The sequence below is a fragment of the Salmo salar genome, chromosome ssa11 (assembly GCF_905237065.1).
Source record: "Salmo salar chromosome ssa11, Ssal_v3.1, whole genome shotgun sequence".
In the NCBI taxonomy this organism is placed as follows: domain Eukaryota; kingdom Metazoa; phylum Chordata; class Actinopteri; order Salmoniformes; family Salmonidae; genus Salmo; species Salmo salar.
Window position 1 is genome coordinate 111,543,963 of NC_059452.1, and position 15,935 is coordinate 111,559,897.

Here is a 15,935-nt window from a genome sequence, read left to right on the forward strand (position 1 = left end):
TTCCATCTCTACATATGACCTGAGTACGGCTTTAGGCTGCTGGAGACATGCATGACCCTGTCCACAGCCCTGTGTATAGCAGGTTAGGTATATATACTGTATGTCAAACACACCAGGTGGATTTACAGGTACACTGTGAGGGATCTAGCCAGCCCTCAGACAGGGCTGACTGGTAGACACTGTGGATGGGAGACGGCCGGCGGGTAAAAAGGACTGGAACTAGCGAGGAACAACATGAGTCACGTTGTGAGGACCCGGCAGGGACAGAGACATTACTGGTTCGTTTGGTTGTAGATATCTACACTGACACATCTCAGCCCCCCTCACCTCTCCTGTCTTCTCTTCCTCCTCTCCTCTCCTCTCTTCTCCTCTCCTCTCCTCCTCTCCTCTCTCCTCTCCTTCTCCTCTCCTCTCTCCTCCTCTCTTCTCCTCTCCTCTCTTCTCCTCTCCTGTCTTCTCTTCCTCCTCCTCTCTTCTCCTCTCCTCTCTTCTCCTCTCTTCTCCCTTCTCCTCTATTCTCCTCCTCCTCTCCTCCTCTCTTCTCCTCCTCCTCCACCTCCTCTCTTCTCCTCCTCCTCTCCTCCTCTCCTCTCTCCTCTTCTCCTCTCCTCACCCTAGAAATAAACCTAATCTCATCCCCAGCAGAGAGCATCAGACAGTCAAAGCTTAAAAACATTAGACTCAAATATAACTTGAAGCTTGAAAAAAAAAAGTTTTAAATTACGTTAACTCATAAAAAAACACGAGTTCAAGATTAAAAAAACAGTTTTCCTTGGTTACTGTTTCAGTAAAGTGAACTTTGTTTAGCTAACAGAGAACGAACACTTTATAAAAACATCCAATCACAGGAGGATGACGGAAACAAAACAACCAATCGGACGGTTCAACTCGTCTGTGTCAAAAACAAAACATTATAGACCTCTGGGAAAAAAGAAAATGTGTTGCATTAAAATTGAGTTATTTCATCACCTCAGCAATCACATATGTTCTGTATATACAACGAGGCACACACACAGAACACACACCTGTCTGTCTGTCTGTCTGTCTGTCTGTCTGTCTGTCTGTCTGTCTGTCTGTCTGCCTGTCTGTCTGTCTGTCTGTCTGTCTGTCTGCCTGCCTGCCTGTCTGTCTGTCTGTCTGTCTGTCTGTCTGTCTGTCTGTCTGTCTGTCTGTCTGTCTGTCTGTTATACCTGTCTGTCTGTCTGTCTGTCTGTCTGTCTGTCTGTCTGTCTGTCTGTCTGTCTGTCTGTCTGTCTGTCTGTCTGTCTGTCTGTCTGTCTGTTATACCTGTCTGTCTGTTATACCTGTCTGTCTGTTTGTCTGTCTGTCTGTCTGTCTGTCTGTCTGTTATACCTGTCTGTCTGTCTGTCTGTCTGTCTGTCTGTCTGTCTGTCTGTTATACCTGTCTGTCTGTTATACCTGTCTGTCTGTCTGTCTGTCTGTCTGTCTGTCTGTCTGTCTGTCTGTCTGTCTGTCTGTCTGTCTGTTAACCTGTCTGTCTGTTATACCTGTCTGTCTGTCTGTCTGTCTGTCTGTCTGTCTGTCTGTCTGTCTGTCTGTCTGTCTGTCTGTCTGTCTGTCTGTCTGTTATACCTGTCTGTCTGTCTGTCTGTCTGTCTGTCTGTCTGTCTGTCTGTCTGTCTGTCTGTCTGTCTGTCTGTCTGTCTGTTATACCTGTCTGTCTGTTATACCTGTCTGTCTGTTATACCTGTCTGTCTGTCTGTCTGTCTGTCTGTCTGTCTGTCTGTCTGTCTGTCTGTCTGTCTGTCTGCCTGCCTGCCTGCCTGCCTGTCTGTCTGTCTGTCTGTCTGTCTGTCTGTCTGTCTGTCTGTCTGTCTGTCTGTCTGTCAGCCAGCAGTTGAAGACTTGTCCATCAATATCTATGCCAGAGAGCATCTGAACAGACTGATGCATATGGGATAAAATACACGCAAAACGCAACACGCAACACACAACACGCAACAGGCGTGTCCCGGTCCGCTGTCCTCTTCTGTCTGTCTGAGAGATCAATGTGATCGTGGACCAGTACAGGAAACAGGAAGTAGGAAATAGGAAGTAGAGCTCCTGTAGAGGACTTGGAAGGAGCACCGTCAATCTCCCATCACTTCCTGTAAGGATCAGAGGTCAGCCAGGCGCTGGTTCCTGATTGGCTCACGTGAGGGCAGAGTGTCATAAATGTTTGTTCCTGATTGGCTGGCTGGCTGGTGTGAGGAGTGTCAGAAATACTTTGGCTACAGATTTATGTGGCTTTAGTCCTGGACTAAATAACACTGTTACAACCTCTCTCTCTTTCTCACCATCTTCTCTCTCTCTCTCTCTCCCTATCTCTCCCCATCTCTCTCTCTCTCTCTCACCATCTCTCTCTCTCTTTCTCACCATCTCTCTCTCTCTCTCTCTCTCCCTATCTCTCCCCATTTCTCTCTCTCTCTCCCCCCCATCTCCCTCTCTCTCTCTCCCCATCTCTCTCTCCCCATCTCCCTCTCCCCCCCCCCAACCGGTCACTGTCCAGATCAGGCCACACCCTCTGGATGGGGTTTAGTCTTTCTGACGAATCCCTCTCCTACTACAGTACCGGGCTCTGCTCTCATTGGGCAGTTCTCCTGTTCATCGAGCTAAACCCCGGCCTGCTGCTAAAGTGCGAGGGACTTGTGTCCGGTTCATTACTCGATAGGCCAGCGGACATGCCACTCGTGTATCTGTGCTCCGGTTGGTCGAAGGTGAACTGTGGGAGGGGCATGTAGTCACCGTAGAGAGAGGAAGGTCTAGTGTCGGAGTTCAGGGGATGGGTGTGTGTGTGAGACGGGGTGTGTGTGTGAGACGGGGTGTGTGTGTGAGACGGGGTGTGTGTGTGAGACGGGGTGTGCGTTACTGCTTGAGGGAGAGTCTGTATGAGTGTGTGTGTGTTAGTCGGTGTGTGTGTAGGTGTGTGTGTCGGCGTTAGCCTGTGCGTAGGAGTGTGTGCTTCGGCGACGTCGTAGGATGGGGTTCTGCGTCTCAGCAGCGGGTTGCAGTCCGCCTGCGGCTCCGAGGGGGCGTGGCCCGCTGAGTCACATGGTGGGTGGATCGAGATGCAGGGCGGGCTCATCCTCTTCTTCCTGCGACCTCTAACCTCTGACCTCTCTTCCTCTTCCTCCTCCGGCGGGGACGGGCAGATCTCGATGGAGTGTCGTCGCTGGTCGTCAGGACAACGGGGTTTATCCAGGAAGCCCTGGGTGTCTACGCTGAAGCCCTTCCTCGGGTCGTGACCTTTTAGCCCTGCCCCCAGCAGACTGAGCGCGCTCCCTCGGCTCCTCAGTGAAGAGGGGGAGTCAGGGGAGGCGTAAGGGGAGAGGGAGTGACACCGCCCACTTCCATGTCCGTCCCACCAATGGCGCGCTGAGCTGGTGATGTGCCACACCTCCTCGTCGGCGGGGTCCGAGAGGAAGGGGGGAGAGGGGGGGCGGGGGGAGAGCAGGGAGAGGGACAGGGGGAGAGAGGGGAGGGTTGAGACGGGGTCCTGTCTCTCTACTGAGGCGACACTCCGAACTTCCACTGAGTCCAGCTTCACAGCCAGCTGGAACACAGAGAGAACACAATGGGGAATGTTAGGGTCACAGACACCTGGAACACATAGGACACAATGGGGAATGTTAGGGTCACAGACACCTGGAACACAATGGGGAATGTTAGGGTCACAGACACCTGGAACACAGAGGACACAATGGGGAATGTTAGGGTCACAGACACCTGGAACACAATGGGGAATGTTAGGGTCACAGACACCTGGAACACAATGGGGAATGTTAGGGTCACAGACACCTGGAACACAATGGGGAATGTTAGGGTCACAGACACCTGGAACACAATGGGGAATGTTAGGGTCACAGACACCTGGAAAGAGGACACAATGGGGAATGTTAGGGTCACAGACACCTGGAACACAATGGGAAATGTTAGGGTCACAGACACCTGGAACACAATGGGGAATGTTAGGGTCACAGACACCTGGAACACAATGGGGAATGTTAGGGTCACAGACACCTGGAACACAGAGGATACAATGGGGAATGTTAGGGTCACAGACACCTGGAACACAATGGGGAATGTTAGGGTCACAGACACCTGGAACACAATGGGAAATGTTAGGGTCACAGACACCTGGAACACAGAGGACACAATGGGGAATGTTAGGGTCACAGACACCTGGAACACAATGGGGAATGTTAGGGTCACAGACAGCTGGAACACAATGGGGAATGTTAGGGGCACAGACAGCTGGAACACAATGGGGAATGTTAGGGTCACAGACACCTGGAACACAATGGGGAATGTTAGGGTCACAGACAGCTGGAACACAATGGAGAATGTTAGGGGCACAGACAGCTGGAACACAATGGAGAATGTTAGGGGCACAGACAGCTGGAACACAATGGGGAATGTTAGGGTCACAGACAGCTGGAACACAATGGGGAATGTTAAGGTCACAGACCAAGCATGGTGTGTGTGTGTGTGTGTGTGTGTGTGTGTGTGTGTGTGTGTGTGGTGTGTGTGTGTGGTGTGGTGTGTGTGTGTGTGTGTGTGTGTGTGTGTGTACTCACCTGTCTGCGCAGCCCCCTGGGCGAGGGCCTTGGCGGGGCGATGTGAGGGGGACCAGGGTGAGAGAGGCTGGACAGTACAGCCTGGTCTTCACATGGCTGGGAATGCGCAGATGTTACACAGCCTGAGGAGAAAAGATACACGGAAAAACAACACTTAAACACTTAGACTGGCGTTGGGATATGGACTCAGAGAGACTGTTCGTCCTGACTTATAAAACCTGCAGGCTGTTACAGTCAGTCAACAGGAGTCATTGGGTCAGTGTGTATAACTCTAGCATGACTGTCTATGGGGCTAACATGCTACTAGCATCCATGGGGGCTAACATGCTACTAGCATCCAGGGGGCTAACATGCTACTAGCATCCAGGGGGCTAACATGCTACTAGCATCCAGGGGGCTAACATGCTACTAGCATCCATGGGGGCTAACATGCTACTAGCATCCATGGGGGCTAACATGCTACTAGCATCCATGGGGGCTAACATGCTACTAGCATCCAGGGGGCTAACATGCTACTAGCATCCAGGGGGCTAACATGCTACTAGCATCCATGGGGCTAACATGCTACTAGCATCCAGGGGGCTAACATGCTACTAGCATCCATGGGGGCTAACATGCTACTAGCATCCATGGGGGCTAACATGCTACTAGCATCCAGGGGGGCTAACATGCTACTAGCATCCATGGGGCTAACTAGCATCCAGGGGCTAACGTGCTACTAGCATCCAGGGGGCTAACATGCTACTAGCATCCAGGGGGCTAACATGCTACTAGCATCCAGGGGGGCTAACATGCTACTAGCATCCAGGGGGCTAACATGCTACTAGCATCCAGGGGGCTAACATGCTACTAGCATCCAGGGGGCTAACATGCTACTAGCATCCATGGGGGCTAACATGCTACTAGCATCCAGGGGGCTAACATGCTACTAGCATCCAGGGGGCTAACATGCTACTAGCATCCATGGGGGCTAACATGCTACTAGCATCCATGGGGGCTAACATGCTACTAGCATCCAGGGGGCTAACATGCTACTAGCATCCAGGGGGCTAACATGCTACTAGCATCCAGGGGTTGGAACCGGTTGAGGGGAACAAATCCCGAAAACCGGAAAATAACTACATTTTCCCGGGAACAGAACCCAATAATGAGAATAATGGTTTCCTGTGTAACTGACTGAAGGGTTAGTTAAGCTATGTTGCTGGTCAACACAGAGCAGATGTTACAGTACAACTAGTAAAGTACAGAGAGTTGAGTGGATGAGCCTGTATGATCCTGTGTAGTTCACAGCTAACCACTACAGACAGTCATCCAGCCAGCCAGTCTGTCAACCAACCAGACAGTCATCCAGCCAGCCAGTCTGTACAACCAGACAGTCAGCCAGCCAGTCTGTCAACCAACCAGACAGTCATCCAGCCAGCCAACCAGCCAGTCAGCCAGTCAGCCAGTCTGTCAGCCAACCAGCCAGTCAGACTGTCAGCCAACCAGCTAGTCATCCAGCCAGTCAGACTGTCAGCCAACCAGCCAGCCAGCCAGTCAGACTGTCTGCCAACCAGCCAGTCATCCAGCCAGCCAGTCTGTCAGCCAACCAACCAGCCAGTCAGCAACCAGCAGTCAGCCAGCCAGACTGTCAGCCAACCAGCCAGTCAGCCAGCCAACTGTCAGCCAACCAGCCAGTCAGACTGTCAGCCAGTCAGCCAGTCAGCCAGCCAGTCAGACTGTCAGCCAACCAGCCAGTCAGCCAGCCAACCAGCCAGTCAGACTGTCAGCCAACCAGCCAGCCAGCCAGTCAGACTGTCTGCCAACCAGCCAGTCAGCCAGTCAGACTGTCAGCCAACCAGCCAGTCAGCCAGTCAGCCAACCAGCCAGACTGTCAGCCAACCAGCCAGTCAGCCAGCCAGTCAGACTGTCAGCCAACCAGTCAGCCAACCAGACAGCCAGCCAGCCAACCAGCCAGCCAGCCATTAGCCTAAATCAGTCTGTCAGCCAGCCAGTACCTGATACACAAACACAGGACTGGACCTGCAGTCAGGAAAACAGGTCTTTACAGTCTCCCTGTAGATCATAGAACACTCTAGTTAGCCTTAGAACCTCACTGTAGATCATAGAACACTCGAGTTAGTCTTAGAACCTCACTGTAGATCATAGAACACTCTAGTTAGCCTTAGAACCTCACTGTAGACTATAGAACACTCAAGTTAGTCTTAGAACCTCACTGTAGATCATAGAACACTCGAGTTAGTCTTAGAACCTCACTGTAGATCACAGAACACTCTAGATAGTCTTAGAACCTCACTGTAGATCATAGAGCACTCGAGATAGTCGTAGAACCTCACTGTAGATCATAGAACACTCTAGTTAGTCTTAGAACCTCAATGTATATCATAGATCACTCTAGTTAGTCTTAGAACCTCACTGTAGATCATGGAACACTCAAGTTAGTCTTAGGACCTCACTGTAGATCATAGAACACTCGAGTTAGTCTTATAACCTCACTGTAGATTATAGAACACTCTAGTTAGTCTTAGAACCTCACTGTAGATCATAGAACACTCGAGTTAGTCTTAGAACCTCACTGTAGATCATAGAACACTCTAGTTAGTCTTAGAACCTCACTGTAGATCATAGAACACTCGAGTTAGTCTTAGAACCTCACTGTAGATCATGGAACACTCAAGTTAGTCTTAGGACCTCACTGTAGATCATAGAACACTCTAGTTAGTCTTAGAACCTCACTGTAGATCATAGAACACTCTAGTTAGTCTTAGAACCTCACTGTAGATCATTCAGTGCTATGCAGAGTGGGGGTGACTCAGGACCAAGCACTTCCTGTGTCCCACCAGGTTTGTTACCTGTGCGTTGTGTCGCTACTCCCCCCCTCGGCCTCGGGTATTCTTGCAGACCTTTCCACACACACATTCCATGCTCGTAATGGGTTGTCCCGTTTCCATGTGTTGCTAATCTTTGGTCCATCAGATTCGGGAGATCATCCTAACCCCTCTCCTCCTCTACATTTACATTTTACATTTACGTCATTTAGCAGACGCTCTTATCCAGAGCGACTTACAAAATGGTGGATTCACCTTATAATATCCAGTGGAACAACCACTTTACAATAGTGCATCTAAATCTTTTAAGGGGGGGGTTAGAAGGATTACTTTATCCTATCCCAGGTATTCCTTAAAGAGGTGGGGTTTCAGGTGTCTCCGGAAGGTGGTGACTGACTCATGGTCACCTAATCATCCCCAGCTTCCTATTGGCTCATTCATCCCCCGCTCCATCCTCGCCCTGGTTCATTTATTTTTAATTTAACCCTTATGTTACCAGGTAAACTGACTGAGAACACATTCTCATTTACAGCAACGACCTGGGGAGCAGTTACAGGGGAGAGGAGGGGGGATGAATGAGCCAATTGGAAGCTGGGGATGATTAGGTGGCCGTGATGGTATGAGGGCCAGATTGGGAATTTTAGCCAGGACACCAGGGGTTAACACCCCTACTCTTACGATACGTGACATGGGATCTTTAGTGACCTCAGAGAATCAGGACAACCTGTTTAACGTCCCATCTGAAAGACGGCATCCTACACAGGGCAGTGTCCCAGGGCAGCTCTCTGAGCTGTCAACTGTTCCTCCACCCAATCAACACTCTATTCTTGGTTGTCAACTAGTCTGGTCCTGGTCGTCACTGGTTTCGCCAGCAAAGTCGATTGAATGAATACATCATCAGTGATTTTTATGCTTTTTAAAAAAGTTTAATGCTTTAATAAGATTAGGGTTGCAAAACGTATAAAGTAATCTATGACAATCTAAGGTAATTTTGCTAATTTATACTAGAATAATCTTTCAGAAATGTATCCATGTAAAATATATATAGTTTCTAGTGGATATACCATATGGTTCAAGAGAAAAGAGCCTAATTCATGAAAAAAACTGCAGCTCTTCCAACTATTGACTTCAATTAACTCTGCAGCTCTTCCAACTATTGACTTCAATTAACTCTGCAGCTCTTCCAACTATTGACTTCAATTAACTCTGCAGCTCTTCCAACTATTGACTTCAATTAACTCTGCAGCTCTTCCAAGCAATGACTTCAATTAACTCTGCAGCTCTTCCAAGTAATGACTTCAATTAACTCTGCAGCTCTTCCAAGTAATGACTTAAATTAACTCTGCAGCTCTTCCAAGTAATGACTTCAATTAACTCTGCAGCTCTTCCAACTAATGACTTCAATTAACTCTGCAGCTCTTCCAACTATTGACTTCAATTAACTCTGCAGCTCTTCCAACTATTGACTTCAATTAACTCTGCAGCTCTTCCAAGTAATGACTTCAATTAACTCTGCAGCTCTTCCAACTATTGACTTCAATTAACTCTGCAGCTCTTCCAACTATTGACTTCAATTAACTCTGCAGCTCTTCCAACTATTGACTTCAATTAACTCTGCAGCTCTTCCAAGTAATGACTTCAATTAACTCTGCAGCTCTTCCAAGCAATGACTTCAATTAACTCTGCAGCTCTTCCAACTATTGACTTCAATTAACTCTGCAGCTCTTCCAAGCAATGACTTCAATTAACTCTGCAGCTCTTCCAAGCAATGACTTCAATTAACTCTGCAGCTCTTCCAAGTAATGACTTCAATTAACTCTGCAGCTCTTCCAAGCAATGACTTCAATTAACTCTGCAGCTCTTCCAAGTATTGACTTCAATTAACTCTGCAGCTCTTCCAACTATTGACTTCAATTAACTCTGCAGCTCTTCCAACTATTGACTTCAATTAACTCTGCAGCTCTTCCAAGCAATGACTTCAATTAACTCTGCAGCTCTTCCAACTATTGACTTCAATTAACTCTGCAGCTCTTCCAAGTAATGACTTCAATTAACTCTGCAGCTCTTCCAAGTAATGACTTCAATTAACTCTGCAGCTCTTCCAACTATTGACTTCAATTAACTCTGCAGCTCTTCCAACTATTGACTTCAATTAACTCTGCAGCTCTTCCAACTATTGACTTCAATTAACTCTGCAGCTCTTCCAACTAATGACTTCAATTAACTCTGCAGCTCTTCCAACTATTGACTTCAATTAACTCTGCAGCTCTTCCAAGTAATGACTTCAATTAACTCTGCAGCTCTTCCAACTATTGACTTCAATTAACTCTGCAGCTCTTCCAACTATTGACTTCAATTAACTCTGCAGCTCTTCCAACTATTGACTTCAATTAACTCTGCAGCTCTTCCAACTATTGACTTCAATTAACTCTGCAGCTCTTCCAAGTAATGACTTCAATTAACTCTGCAGCTCTTCCAAGCAATGACTTCAATTAACTCTGCAGCTCTTCCAACTATTGACTTCAATTAACTCTGCAGCTCTTCCAACTATTGACTTCAATTAACTCTGCAGCTCTTCCAACTATTGACTTCAATTAACTCTGCAGCTCTTCCAAGCAATGACTTCAATTAACTCTGCAGCTCTTCCAACTATTGACTTCAATTAACTCTGCAGCTCTTCCAAGTAATGACTTCAATTAACTCTGCAGCTCTTCCAAGTAATGACTTCAATTAACTCTGCAGCTCTTCCAACTATTGACTTCAATTAACTCTGCAGCTCTTCCAACTAATGACTTCAATTAACTCTGCAGCTCTTCCAACTATTGACTTCAATTAACTCTGCAGCTCTTCCAACTATTGACTTCAATTAACTCTGCAGCTCTTCCAACTATTGACTTCAATTAACTCTGCAGCTCTTCCAAGCAATTACATTTTTTCACAACTGCCACCAGTTTGGCGGCAAAACAATGACAACAAAGACATGTTGACATAGTAAAAATAAATCCAAGTCTTTAAAAATATAAAGGATATTTCCTGCTGAAAACCTCATTATTAAAACACAAACGGTATTCACTAAGCTGTAAGTAAGTTGTATTGTATTTAGGACAATGTTTACCATCTTTGTCATTACGATTTTAAAAATATAAAATAGCTTTATTTTATTATTGGATATATTTGACATGTTATGAAAATTCCATGAAATCCTGAAAGTTTCCCAAAAATTCCTGTAGATTACTGGTAAACTTACTGGTAAAGTTACTGGTAATATACCTTCCCCTTTGCAACCCTTAATGAGAGAGAGAGAGAGAGAGAGAGAGAGAGAGAGAGAGAGAGAGACAGAGAGGAGAGAGAGAGAGAGAGAGAGAGAGACAGACAGAGAGACAGAGAGAGCGAGAGTGTGTGTGTGTACCTGAGGCTTGGTACTGGGGGCTGGTGTGTTCCTGTAGAGGGTAGGGGGCGCTAGCAGGTCGTACAGGAGGAAACATGTAGCTGTCGTTAGGGAGAGAATGCATCCTGGATACGGACATCTTCCTTGGCGACAGAAGCTCCTCCTCCTGGCTGCACTGACCCTCCTCCTCCTGTAGAGGGAGACCAGACCATCTAAGTTAGGCTGTGTGTGTGGTGTGTGTGTGTGTGTGTGTGTGTGTGTGTGTGTGTGTGTGTGTGTGTGTGTGTGTGTGTGTGTGTGTGTGTGTGTGTGTGTGTGTGTGTGTGTGTGTGTGTGTGTGTGTGTGTGTGTGTGTGTGTGTGTGTGTGTGTGTGTGTGTGTGTGTGTGTGTGTGTGTGTGTGTGTGTGTGTGTGTGTGTGTGTGTGTGTGTGTGTGTGTGTGTGTGTGTGTGGTGTGTGTGTGTGTGTGTGTGTGTGTGTGTGTGTGTGTGTGTGTGTGTGTGTGTGGTGTGTGTGTGTGTGTGTGTGTGTGTGTGTGTGTGTGTGTGTGTGTGTGTGTGTGTGTGTGTGTGTGTGTGTGTGTGTGTGTGTGTGTGTGTGTGTGTGTGTGTGTGTGTGTGTGTGTGTGTGTGTGTGTGTGTGTGTGTGTGTGTGTGTGTGTGTGTGTGTGTGTGTGTGTGTGTGTGTGTGTGTGTGTGTGTGTGTGTGTGTGTGTGTGTGTGTGTGTGTGTGTGTGTGTGTGTGTGTGTGTGTGTGTGTGTGTGTGTGTGTGTGTGTGTGTGTGTGTGTGTGTGTGTGTGTGTGTGTGTGTGTGTGTGTGTGTGTGTGTGTGTGTGTGTGTGTGTGTGTGTGTGTGTGTGTGTGTGTGTGTGTGTGTGTGTGTGTGTGTGTGTGTGTGTGTGTGTGTGTGTGTGTGTGTGTGTGTGTGTGTGTGTGTGTGTGTGTGTGTGTGTGTGTGTGTGTGTGTGTGTGTGTGGTGTGTGTGTGTGTGTGTGTGTGTGTGTGTGTCCAGTTTATCGATGCAAAATTTACGGGAACTTTTAACAAATTCTCTGGTTTTCCTGAAATCCTGTTTGAAAAATTCCAGATCTCCTCCTTATTCCTTCCTGATTCCAGATCTCCTCCTTATTCCTTCCTGATTCCAGATCTCCTCCTTATTCCTTCCTGATTCCGGGAATCCTCCAACCAGGATTTAGGTAAAACCCAGGGAATTTATTAAAAGAATCCAGTTCACTGGAGAGCTTGTAAAGTGCTGCACTAGCAACACAACACTAATAAATCCATCGGTTCAAGTCCCTACAGACTACAGACCATCTATACTGCATCAACACGCCCGACTGGACTGGAGAGAACACACTGCACACGCTCAGTCAACACACATCCACTGTTCTCTCTCTCTCTCTCTCTCTCTCTCTCTCTCTCTCTCTGCTCTCTCTCTCTCTCTCTCTCTCTCTCTCTCTCTCTCTCTCTCTCTCTCTCTCTCTTTCCTCTCTCTCTCTCTCTCTCTCCTGCCCATAACCATCCTCTAGTCCTAAGTGTTGTTTCAGAGTCTTGTGTTTTACCTCAGTAAGCTGTTGTTTAACCTGTTATGGCTAGGGGGCAGTATTTTCACGGACGGATAAAAAACGTACCCGATTTAATCTGATTAGTACTCCTGCCCAGAAACTAGAATATGCATATAATCATTAGCTTTGGATAGAAAACACTCCAAAGTTTCTAAAACTGTTTGAATGGTGTCTGTGAGTATAACAGAACTCATTTGGCAGGCCAAAACCTGAGAAGATTCTGTACAGGAAGTACCCTGTCTGACCATTTCTTGGCCTTGTTGATTATCTCTATCTATTACAGGGGATCTCTGCTCTTACGTGACACTTTCTACGGCTCACATGGACTCTCAGAAGGCGGCAAAAAGCTGAATCGTGGCTTTGCAGGCTCTGGCTGAAACAAAGTAGCGCGTTTGGGTAGTGGCTGGTTACAGTACTGTGAGACTCAGGCTCGTGCCCGCGTCGACCGAAAGCTTTGTTTTCTTTCCTCTGTTTAGCTAAATGGACATTCCCGGTCGGAATATTATCGCTTTTTTTACGAGAAAAATGGCATAAAAATGGATTTTAAACAGCGGTTGACATGCTTCGAAGTACGGTAATGGAATATTTGGATTTTTTTTGTCACGAATTACGCCAGGCGCGCGACCCTGATTTACCATTTCGGATAGTGTCTTGGAACGCACGAACAAAACGCCGCTATTCGGATATAACGATGGATTATTTTGGACCAAACCAACATTTGTTATTGAAGTAGCAGTCCTGGGAGTGCATTCTGACGAAGACAACAAAGGTAATGAAACTTTTGTAATAGTAAATCGGACATATCGAGTGCATAGAGGAGTTCTGTATCTATAATTCTTAAAATAATTATGTTTTTTGTGAACGTTTATCGTGAGTAATTTAGTAAATTCACCGGATGTTTGCGGGGGGTATGCTATTTCTGAACGTCACATACTAATGTAAAAAAGCTGGTTTTTGATATAAATATGAACTTGATTGAACAAAACATGCATGTATTGTATAACATAATGTCCTAGGAGTGTCATCTGATGAAGATCATCAAAGGTTAGTGCTGCATTTAGCTGTGGTTTGGGTTTATGTGACATTATATGCTAGCTTGAAAAATGGGTGTCTGATTATTTCTGGCTGGGTACTCTGCTGACATAATCTAATGTTTTGCTTTCGTTGTAAAGCCTTTTTGAAATCGGACAGTGTGGTTAGATTAACGAGAGTCTTGTCTTTAAAATGCTCTAAAATAGTCATATGTTTGAAAAATAGAAGTTTTCGGATTTTAGAGGAATTTGTATTTCGCGCCACGCCCATCATTGGATATTGGAGCAGGTGTTCCGCTAGCGGAACGTCTAGATGTAAGACATGTTTAGAGTCTTGTGTTTTACCTCATTAAGCTGTTGTTTAACATGTTTAGAGTCTAAACAACAAGCTGTTGTTTAACATGTTTGGTCTTGTGTTTTACCTCAGTACCCCCCTCTAACCCCTCTAACCCCCCAAACCCGGCAGCTAGACCACTGAGCTCCTTGAGGTAGTCTTCTTCTTCTCCTCTCTTTTCTCTCTGTTCGTTTCACCGAACTAAGAGTCTGATCAGTGACAAGAGCTACCACCTGAACTTGTCCAATAAGAACACAGATTTTCCTTTTTGCTTTGCTAAGCGTTTTTGCTACGGTACGCCCTACTGAACAGAACCCTGGTGTCTGATGTCTGACACTCTCACTAATGTTCTCCACCTATCACTGATCTCTGATCTGTCTCACCTGACCAGGTCTCTGATCTGTCTCACCTGACCAGGTCTCTGATCTGTTTTCACCTGACCAGGTCTCTGATCTGTCTCACCTGACCAGGTCTCTGATCTGTCTCACCTGACCAGGTCTCTGATCTGTCTCACCTGACCAGGTCTCTGATCTGTTTTCACCTGACCAGGTCTCTGATCTGTCTCACCTGACCAGGTCTCTGATCTGTCTCACCTGACCAGGTCTCTGATCTGTCTCACCTGACCAGGTCTCTGATCTGTCTCACCTGACCAGGTCTCTGATCTGTCTCACCTGACCAGGTCTCTGATCTGTCTCACCTGACCAGGTCTCTGATCTGTCTCACCTGACCAGGTCTCTGATCTGTCTCACCTGACCAGGTCTCTGATCTGTTCTCACCTGACCAGGTCTCTGATCTGTCTCACCTGACCAGGTCTCTGATCTGTCTCACCTGACCAGGTCTCTGATCTGTCTCACCTGACCAGGTCTCTGATCTGTCTCACCTGACCAGGTCTCTGATCTGTTCTCACCTGACCAGGTCTCTGATCTGTCTCACCTGACCAGGTCTCTGATCTGTCTCACCTGACCAGGTCTCTGATCTGTTCTCACCTGACCAGGTCTCTGATCTGTCTCACCTGACCAGGTCTCTGATCTGTCTCACCTGACCAGGTCTCTGATCTGTCTCACCTGACCAGGTCTCTGATCTGTCTCACCTGACCAGGTCTCTGATCTGTCTCACCTGACCAGGTCTCTGATCTGTCTCACCTGACCAGGTCTCTGATCTGTCTCACCTGACCAGGTCTCTGATCTGTTTTCACCTGACCAGGTCTCTGATCTGTCTCACCTGACCAGGTCTCTGATCTGTCTCACCTGACCAGGTCTCTGATCTGTCTCACCTGACCAGGTCTCTGATCTGTCTCACCTGACCAGGTCTCTGATCTGTCTCACCTGACCAGGTCTCTGATCTGTCTCACCTGACCAGGTCTCTGATCTGTTTTCACCTGACCAGGTCTCTGATCTGTCTCACCTGACCAGGTCTCTGATCTGTCTCACCTGACCAGGTCTCTGATCTGTCTCACCTGACCAGGTCTCTGATCTGTCTCACCTGACCAGGTCTCTGATCTGTCTCACCTGACCAGGTCTCTGATCTGTCTCACCTGACCAGGTCTCTGATCTGTCTCACCTGACCAGGTCTCTGATCTGTCTCACCTGACCAGGTCTCTGATCTGTCTCACCTGACCAGGTCTCTGATCTGTCTCACCTGACCAGGTCTCTGATCTGTCTCACCTGACCAGGTCTCTGATCTGTCTCACCTGACCAGGTCTCTGATCTGTCTCACCTGACCAGGTCTCTGATCTGTCTCACCTGACCAGGTCTCTGATCTGTCTCACCTGACCAGGTCTCTGATCTGTCTCACCTGACCAGGTCTCTGATCTGTCTCACCTGACCAGGTCTCTGATCTGTCTCACCTGACCAGGTCTCTGATCTGTCTCACCTGACCAGGTCTCTGATCTGTCTCACCTGACCAGGTCTCTGATCTGTCTCACCTGACCAGGTCTCTGATCTGTCTCACCTGACCAGGTCTCTGATCTGTCTCACCTGACCAGGTCTCTGATCTGTCTCACCTGACCAGGTCTCTGATCTGTCTCACCTGACCAGGTCTCTGATCTGTCTCACCTGACCAGGTCTCTGATCTGTCTCACCTGACCAGGTCTCTGATCTGTCTCACCTGACCAGGTCTCTGATCTGTCTCACCTGACCAGGTCTCTGATCTGTCTCACCTGACCAGGTCTCTGATCTGTTTTCACCTGACCAGGTCTCTGATCTGTCTCACC

The 15,935-nt window shown here is 47.5% G+C and overlaps 1 protein-coding gene across 1 annotated transcript in view; it reads right to left on the reverse strand.

Moving 5' to 3' along the window:
* Positions 1-2,431: 2,431 nt before the first annotated feature.
* LOC106595197 (voltage-dependent T-type calcium channel subunit alpha-1H-like) overlaps positions 2,432-15,935 on the reverse strand; it is a 137,719-nt gene continuing 124,215 nt past the window's right edge. The window contains 3 exon segments of the mRNA XM_045688929.1: positions 2,432-3,553; positions 4,578-4,699; positions 10,815-10,983. Of these exon segments, the coding sequence (XP_045544885.1) occupies positions 2,585-3,553; positions 4,578-4,699; positions 10,815-10,983 (1,260 nt within the window). The 3' untranslated portion in view covers positions 2,432-2,584.